Genomic DNA, 12482 nt, shown 5'->3' on the forward strand with positions numbered 1-12482 from the left:
AATAGCTTCCATATAGCATTTACAAGCCAGTTGTTCTGATGGAAGAACCCCACCTTCAGACAAGCTCATACCAGTTCAAAAACATCAGAACCAGTTCAACTGAAACTTTCATTTAGACGGCACCCACCTATCACTCAGCAAGTCACAGCAAGCTGTCTGCTACGCCATGTTAGCCCAGTGACTGTGCAGGAATGAAAGGGTTAACTTCCCTTTGGTATACTAGGGTTTGAAGGAATGCCGAGGCACCTGTCAGACTTCATTTATTTTAAGTGTTATCTTTACGGCTCACTTTCATTGTTTTTACTGGCTGCAACAACAATTTACATTCGAATCACCAATCATGTAATCAACAGACATAGATAGAAAATGAAAGTCAGAGCTCTGAGGGAAAAGTTAGGATGGCTTTATTTGATGTCTGACAGCAAGAGTGTTTTGAACTTGTATCAAAGGATAAACTCTGAGCTTCAGCTATATTACATAGAATAGCTACTGAACATTGTTTTATACTGTACATCACTAAGCCAAGACCAGAAAACATCAGATGGTACCATTCGTCCAATTTAATCTCCGTCTGTGTGATTCAGATCTTATTGAAGGCAGCCACATCCACAGATTGAACATATTCCTCGAAGGCGGTGATGGCTTCCTCCAGCATATCAGTGCCCACTTTATCATCCTCCACCACACAGCCTATCTGGAGCTTCTTGATGCCGTAGCCCACCGGTACCAGCTTGGACTGCCCCCACAGCAGCCCGTCCATGCTGACGCTGCGGACACACTCCTCCATCTTGGCCATGTCTGTCTCATCATCCCAGGGCTTGACGTCAAGCAGGATGGAGGACTTGGCAACGAGAGCCGGCTTCTTAGACTTTTTGGCGGCGTACTCGGCAAGGCGCTGCTCCTTGATTCTCGCCGCCTCTTCGCTCTCTGCCTCGTCGTCGGAGCCAAAGAGGTCGATGTCATCATCGCTGGTGTTGTTCGTCTGGGCAGAGGGTGTTGCTGGGAGGACAAATTGAGTCTTGGCTGATGGCAGACGAGCTCTTTCCATCTGGAAGGACTTGATGTGGTTATACCAGCGCCGGAGGTGACAGCAGGCCGGTGAAGGAGGAGAGTGGATGGCATCAAACATGGTTATGTCTGCTTGGGATGCCATAAAGCCTTCCATGTAGCTTTTGTCAGCCAGAAAATCATTAAGAGCTTTGAGACCCGCTTGTGTGCTCATGTCTCCAAACACAGTTTTTGTGGAAGCTGGGTGGGAGTGCGGGGCCTGCCAGGATTCTTCTAGCGTGGGGAACTTGTGCTTGACGGCTTCTTGCATTGGGACATCATGTGTGAGGAGAGTTTCAGCAGTGGGGCCACTGGAAGAACCAAGGCAACAAAGTAACAGGTAATGAGTCACTGAGTTTAATTACCATGCACTAACCCCAAGGCATAAGTAGTCTAAATTAAGACCAGGCATGCATGCACAAGCCCACACACAGATGCACACAATTCACATCACAAAAAACAATGAAGTCTTGTTAATTTTTAATTCTTCTGACTAGTGAAAACAGCCTTGTTTCTCATATTAAAAAAAGGGAGGCAGCACAATCCTCAAGTTTTCCCATGCACCGAATAACCTCCCAATCTACACATATCTGGAATCTTTTTGTATGTTTTTGTAATGGTTTAAGCTTAAGAAGGTGAAATCACAGGAAAGGCTCGATGTCCATCTCCAGGGCGGAGCAGGGCATGGTCAGTTCGAAGCGGTTGATGATGTCTGGGTGGAGGACTCCCAAGCACCCCACACTCTTCCCATGGACAAAGATCTCTGCACAGCGGCCGGGGAAAAAGGTGGAATCTGACGAGAAAAAGCAAATAGAAAATTTGGTCTCAGTTCCACTTGACTTGGCTACAGCTTCAGTGACTTCCCTCTATTGGTGCATCCCAGACTGTTGAGGAACTTCACATGTTTCTTTTTCCGAACAAGTATCACCTCCACTGGCTTGTTAGCAACCAATGAGTGTGCTGAAGAAGTATTTTTGACCAACGTGTTACTATGTAACACGCCATCTGTGCGATCTCAGTGTTTTACATTTAGCCACTTCAAATTGTGGCTACATGACCACTCTACTGCTGACACAAGCAAACATTTTGCTTTTAAACGCCTGATGACATGCAGGGATGTGCATCACTTCACAGAGATATAAGTCAATGAGTTGTAAATAGAGAAAGGATGCTGAGCAGCTGCTCTTCTTAAACAATCATTATCGATGCTTACTTAACAAACCTTCCCATATATCAGGTACTTTTCCAAAAGAACTCCTGTCAGTGTAAAAATCAAGACACATAGTTGGTGTTGATATCAATCATTGAAAAAAAGAACATTGTTTGTGTGAAAATGTCACAAGACATCACTCTAACACAGCTACTTCTGAAGGCTTTTAGACTATAACTGAATTTTCTTGGTCACTTTTCCAAACATATTTCTCCTTCTGATTATATCTGATGGTGTGGTACAGGAGTAAAGGTGACGTCACTCCGGATAAAAAAAAAAAAAAAAAAAAAAACGTGAGAGGCGTTTGCTCACTTTGTTCAAAAACAGAAAGACACACTTGTCAGAAGATAACAAGATACAGAGGTTGCTATGACAACAGCCCCACACACTCAGACATGGCATTCTCCCATAATGCACCGCTTCTTCCCACGCTGCCTTGCTAATGGGTTCCAGAGCCCACTGGTTAAATGTTTCCACACGTTAGGAGGTTTCTAATTCAGGGAGATTCTACCATTTATTTCTGCTGCCTGTTCCGTCTGTTCGGTGTAATAAATTGGTGGAATGTGCTTGCGTCAGTTCACACGTCACCTACTCTCACCATAAGCGGGATACCATGGCAACTATATAAATAGCTGTGGTACATCTTAAATAACCAATCAGTCAATGAAAATCCTACACTTGAGCCAGGCCACTTTCCACCCACTCTCCTCCAACTTTCTACAGATGGGGGAGTTCGTTTGATGCATCATCACCTGTGTATCTGGCTGATACGGCCATGGGATTTCTCATAATTATTACAGGACAGCGAATTTACACAAAGTTCTTAATGGAGCTAAAAATATTAAAAAAGCATATCACATCCTGCAGATGAGCAGATGAAGAACACCTGAAATTATTACAAGGACTACAGACTTTTAGTTTTGATAATGAGTTCTAGGATTTTGTTCTTAAGTTTCTTTGTGATGCTTTATTTTAGCATATTAGTGTTAAAATGTATCATGTTTGGGCTGCAGTTTACCTAAATTAAATTAAAATTGAGCTCATTATGCAGTTTTAATTTTGGAACAGAGATAGACTGCACACCATCTCAGCTTGGCAACATCCTGCATGTTCACAGCAGGCCAATGTTACACAGAAGGCAATCCCAGCAGAGGGGAAACACTTGAAATTGAGATATGACAGACACAAAGTGGCTGGGTGGTAGTTTTCTAAGAGAAATTATGTTTTTTTTTTGCAATTACCCTAGGAAAAATAGATTTGTGATAAAATAATCTCTTTTTTTCTCAGAATACTGCCCACACATACAGTTTGGATTACAGTAGTACTTTAAGTTTGGATAATGTGATTATTTCTTTCGGTGTGGGATCAGATCTCACAAACTGAGTGTGAAGACAAACACGAGACGTGTTAAATAACCATCTTCCTACATGCGTCAAACTGCAGCTCTAATGTCTAAACATCTGTACTAACTTAAAAAAGAACACTTAGACTGAGCACTTCCAAGTCATGTGATTATAGTCTTTTCCCAAACAAATGGGCTTTGCATTGACCTTGCATTGGACACAGTTGTTAAGTGAAACATGGGCATCTGTCCTTAAGTGTTTTTTCTCCACCTCTTATCCCCTGACTCGTCACTTCATCCATTTTTGCACGCTGAGTGGCGGAAACTCAGCTGACATGTATTCCCCCAGAGTGATGGTGAGTTAGCTGTGGTGCTGCTCGTCCTACTGATGGATACATCCTGAGGATGTGCATCTGTGTCAGGTGAGCTCTTAGACTGGGTCATGACCTTGTAATGGGGTTAAGGACACGCTGACATATGTGGTGGGGATTAGGCTAATGGTACATAGTGTGTGTGGGGGGAAAAAGAAGACAGACTGAGTGGGAGTGTGTGTGCAGTATGTTGTGTATTAGAGCAGACTATGAAAGATGTCCTTTTAAGATGTGCGTTCATGTGTGTACGTTTAAGCCAGTCTGAGCACCCGTGGGTGGGGTGTTGTATGTGCCAGTCTGTCTCGCTGCTTGGCACTGCAGTGGGTGACGTGACTCCCATGCATTCTCCCACACTGCAGACTTTACACACATATTACCCTTCCTTGCCGTCACACTGCCCGCTCTTTTGCTTTGCTTTTCTGCACTCTCTCTTGTCAGCTCATCTAGTCTTCCTCCTCTCTGTCTGCCTTCAACCTCTCATCTCTCATTCACCGATACTTGAGCCCATTGATTTGCAGTCTGAATGGGCCAGTAGAGGCTGAGCAGATATTCTCCTGTGTGACCTTGTAGCATGCAAGCCAAGAGGGGGGGGTGGCAGTGTGGAGAGGTAGATAGGAAAGAAAGAGGAAGGGAGTAAGGAATCCAGAGCTCAAAGGATGTATGAGAGTCTGTCTGGGAAAATGGATGCCAGAATGCATACAGACCAGTGTGTGAAATGTTTCAGACAGTAAAGTCGAACCTTCCTGATTACTAATCTCACAGGAACAGATCAAGAGAAAGGTGAAACGCAACTGAGTCATACCTCTTTCTGCCATTTAAACACAACTTTATTGCAGATATTACTGAACCAGTCAAACGTCACCTCTGGTTAAAGCGACTAGACTGTAAAACCAAAATGAACCTGCTCCCCCACACATTACAGGTTGATGTTATCCGCTAGGGAGTAAAAAGGCCTTTCAAAATAAAGCTTATTACGAGTTAAGAAGACTGACTGCTAATCCACCATGGTGACTCACTTAATTCATTTCTTGATGACTTAAGAGAGAACTTAAATTATGCACTCTTACTCTGCTGCATTTATCAATAGAGACACAGTAAAGTAGTGCTTTTGGCCACAACCCACATACACTAACGCTGATATGACACCTTTGATTATTACTGAGTGAAATACTGACAGGAACATTTTAAGTCAGTGCTGTTTGGTTTCCCTGACTGATTGATTACTGCATCGAGAATGTTTATCAGATTCATGAGGGCCAGGTGATGCAACTCTAGATGAGGTTGGAGGTTGAAAAACAATAAATAGAGCAAAGAATGATCAAGCTTCCACAGACATACGTACAGATGACCTATTACAAGCTGCAGTAATGGCACAACATGGTATACCCTTACTGTCAGCTAAGTGGGTGGGCTGGAAGTGTTGTAACTGTCACAGGGATGAAATTGGATTGGGTTGTCCATCATATGACGTTATTGGAATAGTTGAGTAGGCCTAACATGTAAATGTCAGACTGTATTTGATACCTGCATAACCTATTTACATTTTCTTCTGACATACATCAGCGAAGGAGTTTTTAAACCTTTCTCTGGGTGCTCTGTTATTTTAGTTTCAGCAAGTCTGTAAGACACATATAAAAGATTATGGTGCAAAACAATCTCTTCTTATGTTCATGTCTCACATTGGAGTCCTGCCCAGGACCTACCGCTTGTCTCTTAAAGCGCCTGGCCAGGGGCAAAACCAATGTGATGCAGATACAGGAAATGACTCTTTAGTACACCATTTCTGAATCAACTCTGGTGATACTCCGCTCAATAGGACACAAAGTAAAATAACACCTGTTACTCTTCAGTTTGTCCCACACTTGGTACGGTCCTTGTTTTCTATGGTACCAAATGTGTTCTAAATTGCTGTAGAGCCTGGACAATGACAATAACCTGTGGAATGTGCACGTACAGCAACAGGTCTGCACTCACTTGTGTGGGGAAAAATAGAGTAGAGAGTAGATCTGTAAACAGTGCCACGTTTTTACACAAAAGGAAAAACATAAATCTACAATTACAAACATTAAGACATATCTTGTGTGCAAAATTTAAGTCAAACATATCTTAGGTAATACTTTAACTACTATTCTAAATTGTCGCTGTTACTGCTTGCAAAAAGCAAAAGGTAGATCATTGTCCATTACAACAACAGAAATAACAGGTGCTGTGCAAAAACATTTGATTGGAGTCGTTTTAAATTCATGACTACTTGTGGGTTTAGGTTTTACCCCCTATTTATTTGGGTTCCCAAACAGGGAAAGAGACAGTATCAGAGAGCCACAGATGAGAGCAGATGGTAGAGAGAGCAGAGGAGGTAGTTACAGTTATTGTGCATGTTTTGGCTGTTTACAATTCTGTAATAAAAGTCTCTGCATACTATTGATTTATCCCCATAACCGATGGAGTACATTCGATTATGAATGGAGCATCCAGATGTGTAATAGATTTAAACAACAGACAGCTGCTCAAGTTTGAACCCTCGATGGATGAGTCATGTTTGAACCGAAACAGTAATTTACTAAAATAATTTAAGTGATAAGTATGTTCACATATAGCTCTACTCTATCAAAGGATTGGTTGAAGCAGTTTGCTGTTGATTATCCACGTCAATATTAGATGGTTTCTCCTGTATAACAAATGCAGTGTGTACCCATTGTGTAAATCTGATCTAACTGTTGCCAGCTAATTTTAATTTGTGCATGTCACTACCATGGAAACTGTGCCCCCTCAATAAAGCACGAAGGTACAAGATGTCCTCATAACAAGCGCAACAATGCAGTATCTGCTAATCATACCATGGATTTACATAATCTCAACAAAACCTGCCTTTTAACCTCATGTGACCCAGATTTACTTGTTCATCAGCTTGTACATAAACATGTCCTAGATCACATGGGTTAAAATCTGTTGCTGGGATTTTATCCTGCCTGTATAAATCCAGTCTTAAGATATTTACAGCACATTCCACATTCAGTGGATGGTTTCCATCCCCCTTTTTCCCCAGGCTTCTTACCGTCTGCTGCCTGGATGTGGTAGCCCTCTCCAGGGGCTGGCTTCACCTCTAGCAGCTGCATGGTTCTGTCCAGCAGGCCGTGGATCACCTCGAAGCCCGGACTCTTGTTGTAGTAGACAGCACAGAAACGCCGGCTGTTCCTCGCACCGACATCTGGTTGTTGGGATGAGGGGGAGGGAGGGCGAGGGACATTGAGAAAAGGGATTTATTCCAGATATAGATGTGTCGATATTATTCCAAACAGTGTGAAGCAATATCAACCTGATGTTAGATGTTTTATTTTTTCTTTATCTAAACATTTATCAGAAGACCAATGTTGGGTTTCTATAATTACTTCTTCAACTAAACAGATAATAATGTACATGGACAGTGTTAGGATGTATATAAATTCAATTGAAGCCATGCTACTATGTAAATGCTGTTTCAGAGTGTTTTTAATACACCATGAGAAAAACTTGAAACTTAACTATACTACACTTACATTGCCAGAATAAACACCCCCCAATTTATCATCAACTACTGTCCAAAAATATCAGTGAGAGACAGTTTTATGCCAGACTAATATCATTTCTTTTCTGCTTTCACACATGCAGACGAACCTTTGGCCTCATCTTTCAGCACCACATCAGATATCTCAAACAGTTTGAGGGGAAGGGGCATTTTCCTGTTGGCAGCTATGGTTTTCAGCAGGCCCGGCAGCAAGGTGGTGCGCGCCACCTGGAGGAGAAAAAGCATAGTCAGGTTGGAAACAAGGCTAACATGGCTGCAGATTGTTAGAGAGGATGAGAGTGCCCCCTTGTGGAAAAATACTGTATGTTACCTGAAACTCTGCTGTCTTAGGGTTGGAGATGTGAATTGCCTTTATCTCTGAGATCTTCTTCCCAAGCTTGTCTGCTATATCTTCTTGAGAACACTAAAGAAGGGGAAGAAAGAAAAAGTTCTTGGAGTATTTTTAGATGACAAAGTGGTTTGTATTCGGATCTTTGTGAGTTTTTTTCTTACCAGGGCAAAGTTGAGAGCCTCTGTGAATCCAGCGGCTGCCAGGTCTTGTCTCAACAGCTCTGTCAGTTTGTTAAGAGGGAACTATGAACAAATAAAAAAAACAGACACAACATTAGACATTATACATCATTATAAGTGATGCAATGTACATACAGCACATAGAATTTAATCAAAGTACCTGGTTGGCAACAGTGTAGGTGCGTGGTGTGGTGCGGGTAATGTTGTTAAACCCGTAGGCGATGGCGGCGTCCTCCATGATATCACAGGCGTGGATGACGTCTGAACGTGTGGGTGGAATTTCAACTTCAATTTCATCACCAACACCAGTAGGCCGGGACAGCAGGCACATCCTGGTCAGCAGCTCAGCAACTTTTTCAGTTGACTCACTGTTAGGATGAGAAAAAAGATATTCATTAAAAGGTGTGATTTATTGTGCTACATAGAATGTACTGACTTAAAGCAGCTGCAGAGAACAGAGCTTTTGTAAGCACACTCTTGACACAATGTATGAGAACCGCTATGGTCATCCCACAAGACTAAATGAAAAATAAAAAATTGCTCAACGTTTTTAGAAGATGTAATGCTAAATAAATGCCAAAGTTTTGTAAGCATTTGAATGTTGTGAATAACCAATACAGCAAATCAAAGGCTTTTCATATGTCTAATGTGTTAGCTAGTGCTGGTATTTTAATTGAGACCATATGGTAATGCATTGTCAATTTTCACATTTTACATCAACATCTTTTATGTTTATCTTGTAACTTCAATAGTCCAAATGACTCACTTGATGCCAACTTTTCGGTTGATGAATCCACTGGACAGGCTCTCCTTCCTATAAGCCAACTCCTAAAGTACAAGCCAAGACACAACAGCAAGAAAAAGGAAAAATCAATGTGACGTAAATAACATAAGACAAGACTTTAAGGTGATTGTAGGTGGATACAGTACTGGGTATGTGCACGTCTTTCCATCTGGGTACATCACCTCAGCCTCCTCCACCCTGACAGGCCAGAGAAGAAAATACCCGCATTACAGTAAAACTGTGCATTATTTTATTAAAGGGCAATAATGAAACGTAATACAATAAATTGATTCAAATATTTGAACATAGTACAAGGACAAAAAACCTTCATAAGAGAAAATCAGTACTGTGCTACTTATTCAGTAATACCAAAGCTAGGTTGAGGCGAGGAATGTAAACAGAAAAAAAGCATTAAATGACCTCCTTTAAATAAATTTGCCTACTAATGCAAAACAGTGTCTTTTGCATTAGTGTGCACTATGTACACTCCAAAGAGAAGTACACTCCGCCTTAGACAGATCCAAATCTCATCAGTTCACCGACAGAGAAGCCAGCATTTGAGATGGATGTGACTTACGTGAAAGGCTGTGAACAATACTCGCTGAACATGGTCACCATCATGTCCAACACAATCTTTGCCTGTAGAGAAAACATGGTTGAAGTCAAGATTCCCAACATAACAGTGATGAGCAGCCATTTGATCACTTTCTTATATGAGTCTTACCTTGGTAACGTCTGTCGCAGTGCACTCAATAAAGACATTTTTTGTCTTCAGAGAGATTTTGGAATGGTCCCCTAGAGGTAGAAGTTAGGCTGTTTACAATCAATGTAAGAAAATTCATTTACATTCAAAATTCTTTAACAGGAATCTGGTTACCTTTACATTGAATGTTGTAGTTTGTAATTTATTGCACTTTTTGTTTTTTGTTTTTAAATTACAAGCTCATGATTTCAAGCACAATTTAATTGAACATTGAAATTAGTATCTAGAGTGGAGCAATGAGACATTAAAGAAACAGTACTCACCATTGATAATTGGCGGCATAGACAGGACAACGCCGTTGCTGTCATAGATGACTGGGTACACAGGCTTGTCTTCAATGATAGGAAGGTAGTGCCTCAAGTGGCTGTCTGTCTGTATGAACCGAGAGAACAACACTGAGTTAGCTCTGCTCAACAAGACAAGCTGCTCGTTTGGCCAACAGCCAATCTGCTATTCACCTTGTAGAGGCTCATGAGCTGGGTAGCTGTATATTCTTTGGTCTGGTTAAGGGGCTTGAAGCTGATGTCACCAGGAGGTTTGGCTGTGTAGGTGAAAGGGCCAGAGATGGTGTCCAGGTCATGTGTCCCAATGGCCACCAAGGTCCTCTTCCTGCACAAACATAGCCATCAGTGCTATTGCCATATTTATTGTAAGAGAAAAAGTCATCCAATGCAACAGTTGTTGACTGCACTGAGTGGTTTGTTATGTTGTTGCTGAAAGACGTAGCAGAAGATGATAAAAGGTATTCAAGGTAGGCCGTTGTACTTGTTTTGTTGTTCGGCTCTAACCTGCAGATGTTCTGATGTAGTTTCTCTTGCAGCTCAATGAAACTGTCGTAGCGCTCCTGTGTGAAAGTGATGTCCCTCAACACTGCTGCCACAGCATGGGGGCGCACTGCTGCTGTCTGCACAGAACAAACATACGGTAGCAATAAGAAATTAAAAAAAAAAAGAACTTACAGTTTAGTTGTAAACCAAGTATTAACAATAATAGTTTGAATAATTATTTATGTGACATTAAAAATGTGAGCATTTCCCACCACCTCCTTAGTGATGATCAGCCTCTGAGGATCCCCACTGACTGGGCTAACACGTCTGTAGCGAGGAGCCTCCACCCTGAAATACAAATACAATCCGTTTGTCGAGCACAGGTGAAAAGATAACCGATTCAGGATGGACTTTCCATCAATTACAGCTCAAAATCAGAACGCTGAACATCCTTCGCACATCCTACATCCTTCAAAGGTCTCTGATATGTTATGATTTAATTTAGCAATCCTGACAAAAAAAACAGGAATTTTGCAGATATTTAATGTACCAGATCTGCAGAATACAACTCACTTATTCTTGAAGACCTGCAGTCCCCGGACCACCCCCTCCAGGCACAGCAGGTCATAGCGGTTAGCTGGTACATCGATCTTGTACAGGATGACATCAGATGCTCCTGATGCCTTGGAGTCGCCTTGCTCTTTGCTGATTATTTCCTTTTCTGATGTCTGTAGTGGATTCAAACAAGAGATATTTGTACATAGAACTGACACAACAGAATAGAAATAACTTTAATATAGGCACTTGTTGAAAACAGCGTGAGTTTAAAGTCATTCACTTACAATTTCATCAAGCTCCAGTCCAAATTCAAAGCAAAGCTCGTCGAACTCCTCGTCAGCTTAAACAAGAAGCAAACAAACATTGGTAAAGTTGGTTTATACAGCTCTCAGCAGCCACCGTTTGCTGTCTCAGTATAGATTTAAATGACAGGAGCCGGGGGAAATGATGCAATCACGTTGACAGACGTGACCGTAACTTACTTGCATTACTCTCTGAACAGCAGAAACAATATATCACATTAAATTTAGGAAACCTTCCATTTAATAGTATATTTTTCATTCAAATTACTTCAGACAGTTCAAATTAGCGATTCCCTCGCAGCTGCTGTGATGCTAACTGTCATGCAGTGAGTCACACACATTTATTCTGTCTTTTATAGCCAGAAGACCATACAAGAAAAAAACAAACAAACTGAACATTCGTTCCTTACCTAAAAAAATAGTAAATAAATATGACTTACTGTAACTTCTACCCAAAGCTTTGAAAAGAAGATCCCTTTTTACTCCGACAGTCGGCATGTTGGCTGCTAATCCTCCTCAGCCCAGTGAAAAAGGACCCCACCAGCCGGCTGTAGCTGCCTAGAGCGATGCCTGATCACAAAATGGGGTTAATTATTTTCGCGTCTGTCAGGGTGCCCGCATAAAACATACCTGTTAAACTGATAAAGCTGAATCCGTATACATTTGTATAAATACATATATTCAGCTGTAACCTAACGTGGACAAAATACAGGTTACAGCAACTAAAGATGAAAACATAGCTCAAACAGAAAAGAAGAAATCTATTTTCTTTGAACACTATGGCCTGTTTTCAAATACATTTGTGACAAACACACCTCTTTCCTTCGAGGAAAATGTTTTGATTAAGCAAAGAAACTAAACAACATGTTTATCTCTCAGTTTGTTTAACGACACTTTACAAATCTGGAGCTCGTTCTATAGAGAAGAAAAATGTCTGTTGAAGTAGACAAAGGACAAAAATACCAGCTATGGAGGCAGGTTCAGTTCCTGCTGCCTCTTATGTTTGCCTTCAAACCTTAATACATAATGTGAAAAAATGAACTTGTTGTCTAAGTGTAAAGGAACATAATCACACACACAGTGAATAACAGTGGCATATACTCTCATTTGTATTAACAAGCACAGTCTCAGTGGGCTGTGGCCAGTAGAGGCCAGACGGAAGTCACCAGAATTGTTATTGTTCCATACAAAACCACATGACATGTTGCTTAGAGACCAAGTTTTAAAGCATCTCACACAACATCTCAAATAGGGCTGGATATT

At 41.4% G+C, this 12482-nt stretch overlaps 1 protein-coding gene across 2 annotated transcripts; it reads right to left on the minus strand.

Moving 5' to 3' along the window:
- Positions 1–382: 382 nt before the first annotated feature.
- On the minus strand, positions 383–11790 carry farsb (phenylalanyl-tRNA synthetase subunit beta). Of its 2 annotated transcripts, none has more exons than XM_028420293.1 (18): positions 11660–11790; positions 11202–11257; positions 10933–11087; positions 10632–10707; positions 10381–10496; positions 10051–10201; positions 9856–9964; positions 9554–9624; positions 9407–9468; positions 8976–9027; positions 8812–8873; positions 8206–8413; positions 8028–8108; positions 7846–7938; positions 7625–7742; positions 7026–7178; positions 1693–1840; positions 383–1358 (listed from the first exon to the last, which is right to left on the minus strand). In XM_028420293.1, exons 1-18 carry the CDS (start codon positions 11715–11717, stop codon positions 581–583), a joined length of 2547 nt encoding a protein of 848 aa, XP_028276094.1. In that variant the 5' UTR covers positions 11718–11790; the 3' UTR covers positions 383–580. The 2 variants fall into 2 exon arrangements, with proteins under 2 accessions (XP_028276094.1, XP_028276095.1); XM_028420294.1 differs by having other exon boundaries at positions 581–1358; positions 10635–10707.
- Positions 11791–12482: the final 692 nt, after the last annotated feature.

The sequence above is a fragment of the Parambassis ranga genome, chromosome 13 (genome assembly GCF_900634625.1).
Source record: "Parambassis ranga chromosome 13, fParRan2.1, whole genome shotgun sequence".
Lineage (NCBI taxonomy): Eukaryota > Metazoa > Chordata > Actinopteri > Ambassidae > Parambassis > Parambassis ranga.

Coding starts and splice junctions, on each gene's coding strand:
- farsb (XM_028420293.1), bottom strand. CDS start 11,717: ATGCCGACTGTCGGAGTAAAAAGGGATCTTCTTTTCAAAGCTTTGGGT. Junction 8,109..8,205: donor CCTACACTGTTGCCAACCAG/GTACTTTGATTA, acceptor ATTTGTTCATAG/TTCCCTCTTAACAAACTGAC. Junction 7,179..7,624: donor GCTGAAAGATGAGGCCAAAG/GTTCGTCTGCAT, acceptor CCCAACAACCAG/ATGTCGGTGCGAGGAACAGC.